At 43.6% G+C, this 16085-nt stretch overlaps 1 protein-coding gene across 3 annotated transcripts in view; it reads left to right on the forward strand.

The window, feature by feature from the left end:
- TDP1 (tyrosyl-DNA phosphodiesterase 1) overlaps window positions 1-16085 on the forward strand; it is a 91882-nt gene that overhangs the window by 10096 nt on the left and 65701 nt on the right. For all 3 annotated transcript variants that reach the window (XM_030319768.1, XM_030319767.1, XM_030319769.1), the window contains 6 exons: window positions 51-94; window positions 1280-1335; window positions 2967-3063; window positions 7218-7252; window positions 11991-12083; window positions 15650-15817. In XM_030319768.1, the coding sequence (XP_030175628.1) occupies window positions 51-94; window positions 1280-1335; window positions 2967-3063; window positions 7218-7252; window positions 11991-12083; window positions 15650-15817 (493 nt within the window). The remainder of the gene's footprint in view (window positions 1-50; window positions 95-1279; window positions 1336-2966; window positions 3064-7217; window positions 7253-11990; window positions 12084-15649; window positions 15818-16085) is intronic.

Below are 16085 nucleotides of genomic sequence, written 5' to 3' on the forward strand. Positions count from 1 at the left end.
TTTTACCAGATTTTTATCATTTATTAGACATAAACATTTTGTCTTCTCAGATATTTTATCCCCTCTATTTGGGACACTTCTGTCTTCAGCTCAGGTGAGTTTATGGTGAAGCTTTTTCTTTGGATGAAAAGGGATAAAGAACTTTACGGGAAAATATGAGGTCCTATCTCAGTCCTGTGCAGGGTCCCCAAGATGGCATATACCAGGAGCCTGGCACCAAGAGCCACAGTTTTGGTATCCAGCCATCAGCATGGAGCAAGGATGCCTCTATCAGGAGAGCTTCTCGCTGTCCTGATACAAGGGTTACAAGGACTGACTGGACAAGAAGTCACTTTGGAAATTCCAGCCTGAGAGACTTTTGGGGATACAGTTAATCTCCTGGGACTCTGGTCCCTGGGAGACCAGGGACCAAACTCCTGGGGAGGTTTGGGTAGGTGGGTGAAGGCCAAGTCGTTTGATTCAATTTAGAAAAGGGTTTCCTACACCTACCAAAAAGAATGGAGTAGAAGTTACAGTTACTTCGGCATGTTTGATTGTTCCTCCTTTATAGAGCTGGTCCCCTTGTGTTGATGAATTACGTTCATGATTCCAGGCTCTCAAATAGAAAACCAGTCACATCCATGAAGAAAGCAAAGCTGTCTGAATGGTTTCTGTTCAGCTTGACCTCTGAAATCCTAGTCTCCAGATGGAACATGGGGTGAATTTGTGTTCTCTTAGCTAGACTGAGGTGCTATGTCCAGGTAGAGGGCCAAGGATTACCAAGGCATGGGGAGGAGTCCCCACAGGTAAGTTCAGTGCAGAACTTGGAGTCAAGATAGAATTGTTAGAAGCCTAGTGAGTGTCCAGTCCCAGAGGCCTATTCACAAAGCTAGCTCATAAGTTAGGCTTAAAGGAAATGCTCCTTTGTAAAAGGCCTCGTTTATAATTACCTAGGGGAAAAAGGATAAATCTGTAAGCCCTTTTACTTAAATTAATCTGAGGCTGTTGAAAATACATAGTAAGACTATTTAGAAATACAAATACTGCCAAAGCATGCGGGATCCTTGCCTCAGACCCTGTTTTCTCACGCACTACTCCACTGATTCAGATCCCTTGCATCGGGTATTATTGCCTTCAAGATGTATTTTAGGTTTGAGTACTCCAGCATCAATGTCCAGGTTTGTAAATACTTTGAGTTTATTAGTCTAGAGTTGCCTTCAATTCAGTTGCCAAACTATTCTCATTACAGATTGCTTGGCTGAATTACCCATAACTCCATTCCTTTTCTTTCCCTGCCTAGTTTAACTACTGCTTTGATGTGGACTGGCTCGTAAAACAGTATCCACCACAGTTCAGGTGAGTACCACAATATGACTGATAAGATCGTAACTGTAATGGGACATTAAAACACAAGATTAGCATTTCTCAAGCAACTGCTGTTCATCTTAGAGTATCTTTTGAAACTATTAAGCATACAAAATCAGAGTTACGTAGGGAAAACAGCATTTGTTGAGCTCTTCTAACTAATCACATGCATTCCTAATACAAATTTTTGCATTTGTCTTGTTGTGTCCAGAAGCACAGAAGGACAAATGCCAACCTAAATAAGAGAACTTTGACATTAGTGGGAAGGAAAAGATCATTGCGACCTGCTTTCTAGACTTGGAAGCATGCCATGCTGCACTTAGCACAGCAGTGTTCGAAGAATCTTTGCTTTGCAAATGATGATTCCTGTAGTTGAGGAGCTAATGAAGGGAGTCTTAGAACCTTCCTTTATCCAGATTATGGAAGTGATGGATTTTTCAGTGTTGTTCACAGTTCCTTAGCCTGGTGTTAGTGCAAACAAAATAAAGATAGCATCACACAGTGACCTGCCACCTGTCTTGTTTCTGACATTCACCTAGCAGAGTCCCATAGCAGCAGGTGGAATGGAGGAATGTAGGAATTTTCCTACAGGAAAATGACTGTAAGGGTCCTCAAAGTCCTTGGTGCATTTAGGACATTAGATTCTGGAGACTTCTAGTAATAGTAGATAAAATGCTATTGAAATTTCCCAAGCGGCTTGGACCATCAAAAGCTTGTATTTGACCTGTGACACAAAGAATTAGTTTTAGCTGGATGTCACAGAAAAGCAAAAATAACTGTGGCTTAAATGAGAGGAAATAACTTCTCCAGCCTAACAAGTCTAGATGGTAGACATTCGTGGTCTGGATTGGGGGCTGCCGTGGTTCTCAGGGACTTAGCCACCCATTCTGTCTTTCTGTCCCACCATCCTGGTGCATGTCTTCAGATGCCTCCATGGTCCAGGATGGCACCCAGAGCTTCAGGTCACCGGTCTGTGTTCCAAGTGGCAGGAAGGAAAAAGGACAAAAGGGCCACATCCCAGCTCTGCTCCCTCTGAGCAGCCTCCTAGAAGTCCCACACAACGCTTAAATTTCATTGAGCTGCATTTGGCCACAAGATGATGCCTTGTTTCACTGAAACATAATCACCTCTTAATGAGTCTGCATCATGCCGTGGGCCTGGGCTTGTTCACTGTTGTATCTCCCGGGACTAGGATAGTACCTAGTACACAGGAGTTGAGTAAATATAAGTCTAATGAGGAAATGCTCTTTGACTTGGTCCAAAGGAAGGGAAAGAAAAGAGCATCATACTAGATAACAATAATTGTTTATCTTTTAATCTGTCTAAGCCTGAACCCATGAATACAGAGCAAACTGTGTTCTTTTGGACCAAAGATGATAATTAGGAATTTTCTGGGTCACAACAGACTTTCGGGATCAGGCCACATGACCCCATTGTAAAGGTAACTGGTTAGTGAAGATTAACTCATTAGTAGTACTCTGTTAGCTCTGTCCTCAGTTAGCTCCGTACTCAGCTACCACTAAGGCCAGAAACACGTGTGGTAAGGAAACTAGCATTCCTTAACTGGCCAAGAGTCCAGCTTTAGAAAAGATGTATTCTAAATATTTCTGATCTCCTTTCAGGAAGAAACCAATCCTGCTTGTGCATGGAGATAAACGAGAAGCCAAGGCTCACTTACATGCCCAGGCCAAGCCTTACGAAAACATTTCCCTCTGCCAGGTGAGCTACTTCTGTTTGCAATCATGCTTACTCTGTTAGAAGGACATGTAGACATGGAGTCTGTCCACCCATCTAAGGGCAAGAATCTTTTCTCCATCACCAACGGATACTTGTCTAGCCTTGGCTTAAAGCCTTCCTGGGATGACCTGTCTTGTGTGTGGGTAGCCCTGTGTTGGAAGGATATTTCTTTATGTTGACCTGGTATCTCAGTATTAGGTTCTCCAGAGGAACAGAACCCATAGGGTATGTTTGTGCAGAAAGACTTATTTTAGAACTGGCTCGCATGATTGTGGGGCCTGGCAAGCCCAAATCTTGTAAGGGTAAGCCTGCAGGCTGGAGACTGAGAAAAGTAGATGCCACAGCTTAAGTCCAAAGACAGTCTGGAGACTGAATTCTCTCTGCCTTGAGGGAGTTGGTCCTTCACTTAGGCCTTCAACGGACTGGTTGAGGTCCCAAACAAAGAGTAATCTGTTGCATTTGGTCTATTAACTTAAATGTTAACCTCATCTAGGGGCGCCTGGGTGGCTCAGTTAGTTGAGTGTCTGACTTTGGCTCAGGTCATGATCTCGCAGTTTGTGGGTTAGAGCCTCACTTTGGGCTCTGTGCCAACAGCCCTGAGCCTGGAACCTGCTTCGGATTCTCTCTCTCTCTCTCTCTCTCTCTCTCTCTCTCTCTCTCATGTGCTCTCTCTTTGCCTCTCCCCCACTTGCACTCTGTCTCTCTCTCTCACAAAAACTTCAAAATATTAAAGCTGTTAACCTCATCTAAAATACCTTCATGGCAACATGTGACCAAATGCGTGGGTATTGTGACCTAGCCAAGTTGACACAGAAAATTTAATCCTCAGCATTTCCTTTTACTTTTTGTACGTGGGTCCTGACTTCCCATCTCTGGAGCCACATAAAAGAAATCTTCTTGCAGAGGTGACTGATGTTTGTATTTAAAGTTCTCCATTGTACCTTAGTTTTCTTTCAGGTTCAAGCATTCTTTAGTTGTAACAATCCCAATCTTTCCCCAACCTGCTGGTACTCCTGTTTGCATCTAGTTTGCCAGTGTCCTCGAACCTGACCAGGTTATCTGGATGCAATTCAGTGGCTGTTGTTTTCTGTGAGTGCAACTTGAAACTTGTTATTTTGACGACTTATCTGACTGGTATTAGCTGCTGCTGACAGTTGACCTGTAGTCCTCTCAAATTTTCCACCTGAATTGCATCCAAGGTCTACACTGGACAGATGAACAAATTAAGCCTGTTAAAAAACTAGCTGTGTGAGTCGTGATGGAAATGATCCAAACTTAATGAGGGGACCCTAAGTGGTCTTGTAACAGGTATATCTGTTTGGTTCGCTGGGACCAAAGCAAAGCAGACAAGGCCAAAAAGTTGGCCAGGTTCTTGATACAGTTCCCTAATTCTGTCCTAATGCTTTTCAGCCAGTACGTAAAAATATAATGTAAGTCTTGGACTTTGATCATAACTGGTTGCTTTTGATGCCATTGCCTGAAAGAATATTACGTGTGGCACTTCATGCAAGAAGCAGGCAAACTGGGGAGAGAGAAGCAAGCATTTTTCATAGTAGGATTTCCTTCTTGTGGAAATAGTGGTTCTGAAGTGGCTGGTGTGATGTTGACCTTTGCTGTTCAGGAGGCTCATCAGTCCGTTTGTGAACAGCCGTGATAAGACCCTCCCATAAGCCCCTTTGTCTCCCTGCCATGGTAAAATTGCCTCAAGATTTCTGCTCTTGGAGTGCACTGACCAGAGTGAACTACATAGAACCTATTTTTTTTTTCCCATTTTCTTTCCAGTGTCTTTTCTCCCGTCCGTATAAAATGTAAGAGTTCCAATTCCTTTTAATGTTTCAACTACAAAATGTTACCTGTGCATATGTGGTTATTTTTAAACATTGAAAGTGAGAAATCTCATTCTGATCAATCTGGAACCTGTCTCATTTTTCCTGTGATATAACCCACAGTACTTTCTACAGCTGGAATTTTAAAACCGGCATTCCTTTACCCAACATGTTTGTGGCTCACCTTCTACATAGATAAGCCTCTGCTACGAAGTTGCGTAAAATCCCATTGTTGTGCTTATGCTTCCAAAACAAGAAGAGGTTAAATTGTAGTAGGATAGTTCTCATCAGATTAATAGTGGACAGAAAATAACAAAGGAATCCTAAAAACCAGTGATGAAATCAGTGGACATAGAAAGTTTTTCAAATACGAGGTACCTAATCACGAAAGTTCAGGTGTGGGGCATGTCTGGTGGCCTGTACCAGGCCGGCCACTAGAGGGCATGACGACCCACTGTGTTCTTTACCTCTTGCAAAGAGCTGTTCAGAAGGTCCCACCCAGCTCTAGTCTGAAGTGTAGGATTGTGGCCCCATCATAACTTGTTAAAATACCGTTATACCTTGTCTATAAGATGAATTCTTGGCTATTTTGTTTTTTTTGGCAACATAGTGTCATTTGATGAAATGGAGGCATACCAGGCACAGAATCAACAGATACTCACATTTTGCATATGTGGGGCCTGGGCCAGAGGTTGAGGCCTTATGGTGGTCAAGGTCATATCCCCTGGGTTCTATCCCAGTTCTCCACCTACCGTCATGGAGTCCATCACTTAACCTCTTCAAGCCTAACTTGTTCATCTTTAGGATGGATTGCTAATAGTCTTCTTTACTAGGTTGTTGAGCCAAGGATTTGGTGCATTTGCCCCATTAACTATTACCTGTTGAAATTATCATCCATGTGCTTGTACTGAAATTTTGCCAGAGAGGCAACAACTTACAGCAAAACTAAACTCAAAAGCCAAGTCTCCCGACCATTGCTCTTTCTGAGCTAATCATCAGTTTACAGAGAAGCAGTCCTCATTCTAATTTTGTAATTTTAAAGACCTATTGTTTACCCTGTCATCTTTGGCAGACCACACAAATGGGTTCTGGTCTGTGAGCATCCCTAAACACGGAGTTTAAAAGTGTACGGAGCAGGGCCACCTGTCTGAGCAACCCCAAGACAGGCTGTGTCCTACTCACTTGTGTGTTCCAGTTGCCCATTTCTGCCTCCAGCAAACAGGTCCACACATCTGCCCTATTGGGGTGGAGGGCTTGATTTTAATAGTATTTTCTTCCATTTGTAGAGTGCTTCCCCCATTCAGGCCCTCTCTTCCAGACACTTCATGTTATTGTCATTTATTCCTAAAATTCTGAATCCCCTAACAGTATCCTTATTTTAAAGAGGAGAAGAAAGACTTAAAAGATGAGGCTTAGAGATTTAAGTCTTGCAAAGTTGTGAAGATGCAATCTGTGTCCCACCTACATTCCTCACTGTTGGGGCCTTTCTGTTTAACTCTTTCATGGCCTACATCTCGGGGCATATTCTGCTTAACTAAGGTCTTGCTATACTGGGTGTTAAAATGTTTTAAACTTAAATTTAATACCCCTATTTGTGAAGGTACCATTTTGTAATAGGAAAATTGTTACCTCTTTTCAGCACTTGCTATGTTACCAATAGAAGACAACTTTTAACATGATAATGTGTGCTGCTACCACATGAGTTCTTTTAAATATACTCTGGAAACTCTGATAACTTTAATTTCTGTATAAACCAGATATCTAATTGTAAAACTTTGCATAGGTTCTCATTTGTTTTGCCTGTTTTTTTGTTTTTTTGTTTTCAACTAAAGAAATTAGGCTTCTTGTTTCTGATTATTGTAATTAAAAGTGTGGTATGTATCAGGGCAGGTGGGTGGCTCAGTGAAAGTGTCTGGTTTGGGCTCAGGTCATGATCTCATTGGTCATGAGTTCAAGCCCTGCGTTGGGTTCTGTGCCGACAGTATGGAACCTGCTTGGGATTCCCTGCCTCCCTCCCTCCCTCCCTCTCTCTCCCTGCCTCCCACCCCCTCCCCCTCTCTCACCCCATCTCTTGTGCATTCATGCTCTGTCTCAAAATACTTTGTTAAAATGCAGTATGTATAAAATCATTCTGGCTAACTTTAATGAGCCTCACTGGATAGGATTATTCAAAGTTGTATTGTCAATCCAGGGCCTTTCCACTAGAGGGCAGTAAAAACAAAGTTGTCCTGAATCTTTTCTAACTTAATTTCCAGTAGATAGGGATATTGAGTTTATTAAAAGTGACTCAACTTCTTTTTTTTATCCTAGGCAAAGTTGGATATTGCATTTGGAACACACCACACGTAAGCAAATTTTTTTTGAAATGGGGAGGGTATGATTTTAGTAGAGCAAAGGATGCTTTTCTAAAAGTGCCCTTAAAGGAACTTAGGGCTGACAGTTTTGCCAGGGGGGAAAAAAGCTATCAATAAGGAAGTAGAGACAGTGGAACTGTTCACTGTCTCAAGACAAAGTCCTTGGATTCTGGCTCTCAACATGAAAGTCTGAATCCATGATGCGGTCTCTGCTTTCTTTCTGTTTAGGGCATTTCTTACAGCCAACTGGGGGGTGGGGAATAGATTATGGTTGTGTGGTCCGTGGTTATGGATGACTGTACGTGTCAGTCATGTTCCTGTGGATTCCACAACTTACAAAAGGTCTGGTGATTGCTTAAGATGCTGAGTTGCGTTCAATAGAATATTGTTAGGTCAGCTGTGATGTCAAGAAAAACTATTCTACAGAGTTGACGGGAGAAGCTGATGCCGTCTCTGCTCAAGCGCTATCAGAAACTTGTTTTGGAATAATTTTGAGACTTTGTAAACTAGACAAGAAAAACTTCTGTTACTTCCTACCTGACATAATGTGTCTAATGATCAGTTTGACTCCTGTTTTGCTGAGACTTTTTACATATTCTATAAATAAGAAAAAGATATGGTTGTCCCTGTTTGTATAAATCACATTTTGCTAGAAAGCGTTTTCAAAAGAACAGGACAGAGCCGCCTCTTCTAGACCAGCAGTGGAAATGGGTTGGTGTTGCAGATGTATTCCTTCAGGTATCAGTCTCTAGGGCGGCAAGCAATCTCCTAAGAGGAATTAGCCCTCAGTCTTGGTATGGCCATTGTTTTCTTGATGTTATGGTGACTTGAAATAAGGACGTCTGTTCACCATTCTTTGGCAAAATACAGTTTGAAGCGTACAGTCTATCTTAAAATGGAACCATAGCAGGAAGAATGGAGCCGTTTTTTAAGAGGGTACATATCGGCCCTACATTATCTGCTCTTAGATGCCCTTGGATAAATGTTATTTACCAACTATCCCTAATCAGTAGCCTCTAACAGGACAGGGTTTGAGGATTATTGTGAACTTAAGCATTTAGCTCAGGTATAAATTTACTCATATAGCATCCTGTGAGCTCAGTGCTAATTTCAGCAAAAGATAGACAATAGCCTTGAATAGACTGAATAGGCATCTTAGGCTCCCCACCCTGCATCACGAGGGACCCAAGTGGTGGATGGCAGTTGTCGCCCTGTCATGGGTAGACAATTCTACCAGTAATGGACTGCGCCAAATGGATCCTAGTCCGTTGCCCTAGCTGGAACCCTAGCATTAAACACAGATTCTAAAATACTGTTACTCACTCGGGCCCTGGACGTGGTTTACTAGATCTTTAGTGCCAGCTTTCTGCCCTGGCCACATGTTCTCTGCCAGCAGTTGGCATTTCAGGGGCATCACCACAATGCACCTGCACGCTGAGGAGGCGGGGAGCCTGCGAATTCCATCTTCCTTTCTTTTCTTTCCTTTTTTTTTTTTTTTTTTTTTTGTAAGTTTGAGAGAGTGAGCAGGGGAGAGGCAGAGGAGAATCCCAGGCAGGCTCCAAGCTGGCAGCTTAACTGACGAAGCCACCCAGGTGTCCCAAACCCATTTTAAGTTTTAATTCTCATTTGTTCACTGCTAAAATTGACCTCATTTTTTTCTTTGGTCTTTTCCTTCCTCATCCCTCCCCCCCCCACCCCGCTACACACATACACACTTAGCAGGTTACACTCCACAGAGTTGCTCACTTGGAGTTGTAAATGCCTAGAGAAGTAATGACAACAGAGCCCTTCCCAGACACATGGTCTGTGTAGTTTATATTAAGATGCCAGTATCTCTAGGAGATTAAAATTGTCTTTTTTTTTTTTTTTTTTTTTAACTCAGGTCTTAGTGACTTTCAGTGGCTCATTTAAAAAATTCTAAAGAGGGGTGCCAGGGTTGCCCAGTCAGTGAAGCATGTGATGCTTGATCTTGGCTAAGGCTGTGATCTCACCGTTCATGAGTTAAGCCCTGCATCGGGCTCTGCCCTCCTGGCGCAGAGTCTGCTCCGGATTCTGTGTCTCCTCCTTTCTGCCCCTTATCTGCTTGTGTGTTCACTTTGTCTTTCAAAATGAATAAACTTTAAGAAAAAGTTTTTCAGGCATTCATTAAATACCTGTTATACTGAAATATGGTTCTCATGTCTTGGGACTTAATAGTTCTCGCAGCTCGTAGTGTTTTGGTGAGAGGGGCAAACCTAGGATTTAGAAATAGAGGAAACCTTCCGGCTTGTGTGGTGCTGGGTATAAAGTGCCTCCCCAACTTGACAGTGTGTGGTTACCACAGTAAACAGGAAATAGTCTTTGAGATGACATTCACTTCAGCAAGCATGCATTGACCATGTACTGTGCACAAGGCATCTGGAGAGGGAGGACCACAATGTAGCCCCTGTCGTAGTCCTGTTAGGTACAATAAACATGCTTGCTCCAGGTTTCTGTAGGATGCCATGCAGTCCCAGGGCCTGTCACCCAGTGCTTTAGAATTCGGAAGTTTTCAATGACCCCCAGAGCTGGGAGGAAAAATGCCTCTGGCCCTGAGAATCCATAGCAGGGAAGGAGGGCAGCCAAAGCAGCTGGCCAGTGAATGTCTCCACCTAACTGGGAGCCAGTGGCAGATTGTGGGGTGGGCAGGGCACCTCTCTCTGCTGGCAGCTGTAGCCAGGCCTCCCAGCACACGTGACTTCCTGCTTCATCTTGCCTAGACCACACTGTCCCAGCCAGCCGTCCGTTCACACACCGGTTGTGTGAAGGATCTGTGGCCCGTTCTTCCCTGTTGAAGCCGCGCCCAGTGAGATGATCCAGGCACAGGGGATCCAGACAGGCTCTTAGGACTCATTGGGGAACCTTGATCATTCCCATTACCTTCTAGCCATAGACTGTGCGGTTGCAAGCGGAGACTGCAAGGGCCTCCAGGACGGGTGTGAGGACTGTGCTATGGAGCCTCTGGAAGGCCTGGCACACAGGCTCTGCGTAGCTCTGTCGTCTCGCCCCTTTACAGGAATGGTTTCAGATTGGGGAATTGTCCCTTTTGCTTCCCCCACAACTTACCAGATAGTATGTAGGTCAGCATTTCTCCAAGGGTGCTTTCATTTCTTCTACCTTATCCATTTTCGTGATTTTGTTAGTTTATGCCATTTTGTCTGAGGAGGATCTGGGGCCCCTCAGATTAGTTCAGGATTCTGTTGGGTGGGATTCGCTGACAGCAGTACATGATTTTCCTGATAATTGATGCCTTGATTAATGGAAATATTTGTGAAACTTCCATCTTGAATTCATAACTGGTCGTCGTCTTAATTACAGTCAGCTGCTAACTTGGCAACTGTGTATGTAAATCTGCCCAGATTTCGGGGAGCACGTTTCATAAATGGAGGAAAGATTGGTTCAGCAGCTGTCAGTTCTCCAGCTTTGCATTAACTTACTGTTTGCTGGCTTGGGTTAAATTCTCATTTTGGCCAGAGCTATGTATCTCCTCTTTTCTTTGCCATACCTTCTTATGCTGACCCTATCCTGTCCAAGTATTCACGTTATTTGGAGAGAACCAGTGGTCCATTTTGCCCCCCGTGCCTGAACTGACATCAGTAGGTATTGAGTAGCATTTTGGCCCCAATGCATAGAAGGTGGAGCTACTGCCTTGAGGAGTCTCTAGTTATATTGAGAGAACTTAGGTTCCTGAAATAATTAGGAAACCATTGGGAAGCCAGGAACCCTCCTGAAGTAGTAGTAGATGACATAATAAAGCAACGAAGGAGTCGTGGAAATACACTTGTGGGAGAGTTGGTTTCAAGAATGCATGTTAGTTACATTTTCTTCTCGCAACAACACCACAGCAAGGAAGGGGTTGATCCTTCACTTTGTAAGTGAAAAACTGAGGTACACTGAATGATTTCCTAGGGTCATACAGTCTCCAACTGATGAATGGAGCTAAAGTCTCCCAGTTTCAAATAGAAAGCGGTTTGTTTCCTGTTCCTTCTCTTGCTGGAATTAAGAGAACTCTGATGACTGGAGGCCTGGGGAAGGAAGGCCCACGGCAAAGGGAGGACTCACCTGGGTCTGACTTGAGTAAATGAAGAACAGGAAAGCCTTATTTCAGGCTAGACACATTGGTGAAGAAGTGTGGCATCTGTGGAGTGTGAGAAAATGTCAGTCCTAGGACAGTGAAGCATTTAAAGTCCATCCCACATTAGAAAAGACCATGTACATTTCAGTCTATTACACGTGTCCATACTCCTGTGCTGAAACAAGAGTTACTTAAATATCTACGGTGTATTTTAGAATTTCTAACTTGATTACCATTTTTCTTAAAAAATGCTAGCCATGATGTAGTGGGAGATGGTGACCATACTTTGAAAACCACCGGACAAGAAGATTCCCATTGTCCCAGATAGTAGCAGATAATGCTGAATAGATAAAGAGCCAGACTGGAGGGGAAGGGCTCAAAGTCTCAGGATTGGCCATGTGGGTGGGACATAGCAAAGGTTCACTTCTCAATACTCAGAGCATTTTGGAAGGTGGTTTTCTACCCATCACTTAAGTAGACTTGGATTTTGATGTGTAGAAGAAATGAAGATTATAAGTATTAGAAGCTTCAGTAATAGAAGAGTTTAAAAATTCCTTTAGCCATGATATTTGCACTGAAAAATAGTACGTGTTTTGAAAGTAGCGTTAATGCTTTTGTTCTCTTCTGTTTTTAAAGGAAAATGATGTTACTGCTGTACGAAGAAGGCCTCCGGGTTGTCATACATACCTCTAACCTCATCCATGCTGACTGGCATCAGAAGACTCAGGGGTTTGTGGGCTTCTGTTTATTTCACGGCAGTGGCTGTGGGTGGCATTCACTTTATTCTGCTATTGTGTTTAACAAAAAAAAACAAAAAAACACCCACACATGTGGAATAAAAAAGAGACCTACACAGAAATAGTATTTTACTACCTCTCCTCAGCTCCACTCTCTTGAGGTAACGGGTGTTAACAGTTTAGTACATACACATCCATGATGAATATATATGTAAATGTACTTTTAAATGGGATTACACACTCAACAGCCAAGCACAGGGAGCAAGCCTGTGCAAAGGATCTGAGGCAGGAAAGATGGTATAAAATGGAAGGTCTGAACCCATTATTTTTCTGGTGAGACCTATCAGTAACTTCCTTGGTTTCCATTAACCCTTTTCCCCACTTGTACTCTGGCTTGTCATTTCCCAAATGGTATTGAAGGGAAACTTCATGGTTAATCATATGCTGAAAACTTCTCCTCATCCCCAGTTTATTTTTCCATAAAAGAAAGCTAAATTGATATCTTTTTAGAGCCTTTAATAGGTTCATATAGTTGTGAATCTCCAAGAGGAAAAACTGACTTTTTTGTTGTTCTTTGGTTTTTGTGTTTTTGTTACCAACTCTGTTCTTGGTATACTCAGGCTAGATCTGGTCTTTTGAGTTCTTTTTAAAAGAGGAGCTTGGTTTTTTTTCTGTTACTTAGTAACTTGCCCAAATCAAGTTCTAACTATTCTCCCTCTTGGTAAACTCTTGATTGTGGCTGGCTTTGATTTCCATTTGTTTACGTCATTTTGTACATCTCTGCTTTCTCTGGGGTTAGAAGAAAGTCCAGGATTCATCTGGCCTCTTCCAGGGTCTGCGTGTCCTTCACTCTCCTCCTCTGCCTTCTCGTCCTCCCTGTCACCGCCCAGGCTGGGCTAGAGCTCTTAGCTCTGGCAGAGCCCAAGTCACACTGTAGGTTGAACTGAAACACAGGACCTTCCAGCCTCCATCCTATGGGTTTGCTTCAACCCCAGTGCCATGTAGAACAATAGTACCCTCTCTCCCTTCACTGCCTTCAAGTTGGAAAGACAGGCTTTTCCCTGAGCCCGACATCCCTAGTTCTCTCTCTTCACTCTTTCCCCGCCACGGCAAGTGGCTTAGAGCCCCATCACCAGTGCCTGATAGTTCTCTTGTAAGCGTGTTCTAATTTCTGAGTGTCCCACTCAATTGCATCTTGAGAAGCATATTTTAATTCCAACTGGTTCAGGGTGGAGGGCATCCCCATGGTCTGTAAAAGCCTCAGCCACTGGGTTTGAGGTCAACTATGCCTTTGCCACTCCTAGAGCTTCTGAGCTGCTGGGTTGGGTTTTTGAACCCATGAGTCATACGGAGTTTGTGAAGTTGGCCTGTGTGGCTCAAATAATCCTACCTGTGGCCTCCAGCTTATTTTGGAGTGAGAAGCTTGAGCCATGTTCTTTAGGTCTCTCCAGGATGGCTGCTCTGGGGAAATGGATTAAGGGTAAGGATTTGGGTATTCGGATTTTTTTCCTTTAAAATTTTTTGGGGGCACCTGGGTGGCTCAGTAGGTTGAGCGTCTGACTCTGCTCAGGTTGTGATCTCACAGTTTGTGGGTTCGAGCCCCACATTGGGCTCTGTGCTAACAGCTCAGAGCCTGGAGCCTGCTTCAGATCCTGTGTCTCTCCAAAATATTGGATATATAGAGGATTCCCGCTCTAAAAATAAACATTAAAGACAATAAAATTTTCTCTAAAAAAATAGTTTTATTTTCATTTAACTTTTTAAATTGACCAGGTGATAGTTTCTATTGTTTAAAAGTTAAAGTACCAAGAGTATGAAATCTTTCAACTTCCCTCTGCCCACCACCTCTGAGTAGGGTAATGTTACCTCATGTTTAGTCTAGGTTCTGGTCTCTCAAACTTGCATTTTTGTGTTGTGGGTTGTAATTTTTGTAAGACATTTAAAAGCAGTCCTTTTGTGTAACCTTCTTGATGGTTCTAGTAACACTCCGCTGATCCTTTTCTGCTATACAGGTGTTCCAACCACCCTTTCAGCTGCTGCTTGGTCTGCCTGTTAATTTCTCACATTTAAAATTATTTGGCCATAATGATTTCACATCTTACTTGGTAAAGTGCTAAAAACACTTTGCATCTCAGTATCCTGGGTTAGTAAGTTGTCATCTGTCAAGTTCCTCATCCACCCAGACACCAGAGAGTGAACCTCTAATCTGGGAGGAGCCCACCAGGTTGTGGGCTCTGAATTGCTATTTGTGACGGAGAGACTTCTTCATCCAGCCCAGTGGGCTCATTTTACACAGAGAGGCAGGTGCTCCCGGAAGGCCTTGGCCTGACCCCAAATGACCCAGATCTGGCCCCAGAACCTGGGCTACAGTCCTTGTCACACGTGTTACCCCTTGTACAAGGGGTCTTCTTGAAGTGGGAAGGGAAGGTATGACCTGCTACCCTGCCAGAAACACGTGCAGAGTTCAGAAGACATGCAGCCAGGGTCCTTGCGGTTCTGGATGCTTCCTGCCCTGGGGGCCTTCGTCTCGCCAGTCTCCTTTGAGGGCTGCCAGTGAAAGGAATCGGGTAGTTTCTCTTTGGGCTTAATGGGATAATAAATGGGATTAAATATGGCTCAGTGGGATAGCTGCTGGAGGGGAAAAGCAGGGACAGCAAATAGATCCTCAGTACTTGGGTAAGCCTGACGTTGGTCATAACCTCCGGTGTGAAGCACACGTGTCCTGTGAGGCAGAATGGCTGACGTGGTTTTGCAGTTGAAACTGAGCACAAGAGGTTTGAAGCCATACTTGTCTGTGATCTGTCCTGGAGCACTTCACAGAAGGGTGGGGTTTAGATACGCTTTTCCCACTTGTGGGTGTAATGTAAAAGTTTGGGAGAAGGGCATTGTTTTCCTTTTGAAGAGAATTGATGAAAGATGTGTTTAATATTTTGCTCACTAGATAATTTGAAAGTCTGAGGTCAGTGTAAACGTAGTATCATTAAATGTGGTGTCACTCCTTCCAGACACCAGGAGAGTACAGGATATGAAAATACCTCCAACTGCTGTAGCATATACATCATGAAAAGGAGTTTCCTTACTAAAATCGGATTTGTATACACATTTTTCTTCGTGTAGATGACTTTTCCGTTTGGCTGAAGAGCTGCATTGGTGTAGCTTGCTGGGTCACCACAGGTGGTGTGGATTTACTACAGCAACTAGAAGAGCTATCACCTGTGTTGTCACCAGGCCTTAGCAGTACAGAGGTGGGGCTGGGGGCAAAGAATAACGGTGTGGTGCGAGAGGAAGCATAGAGCATTCAGTTGTGAGATGTGGGCAGAGGCCAAATATTCTGGGTTCCTAAGTTCATGGTGAGGTGTTAAATTGAGAAGCATTCTGAATACGATGGAAGCCACTGGAGTGGGTGTGAGGGGATCTGTGCTTCCTGTTTCCTCAGGATCCATCTACTTACCGTGTGGACACAGCCGATGAGATTTGCCTCTTCCTTAGGGTGAATGTGCAGTCAGCACGCGATACCATTGTGTTCAGTTGCATTCCTGTTGTTTTTTTCTGTTCCAGAATATGGTTGAGCCCCTTATACCCACGAGTTGTCCACGGAACCCACAGATCTGGAGACTCGACAACACATTTTAAAGCCGATCTTATCAGCTACTTAATGGCTTATAATGCTCCTTCTCTCAAGGAGTGGATAGATGTTATCCACGAGCATGATCTCTCTGAAACCAAGTACGTATCGTTTAGCAATTTGGGGTTCTTAAAGTAGGTGAATACCTTGAGAGCCACATGGTGTCTGTACTGCAAGGGCCTTGGAAAGAGGTAGAATGGTATTTGGCTGTCCTTTAATAATATGAGAGCAGATTGTCTCCGTGTCTGTGTCTCCTAGATCTGAGGCACTGAAGTGGATGCCAGTAAATCTTCATGCTCACCATCAGCCTCCCTCTGGAGTATCTGAAAGTCACTTATTTCTTTGCCTGGTACCTTAAACCTTGTGAAC

This window comes from Lynx canadensis, chromosome B3, assembly GCF_007474595.2.
Source record: "Lynx canadensis isolate LIC74 chromosome B3, mLynCan4.pri.v2, whole genome shotgun sequence".
NCBI lineage: Eukaryota > Metazoa > Chordata > Mammalia > Carnivora > Felidae > Lynx > Lynx canadensis.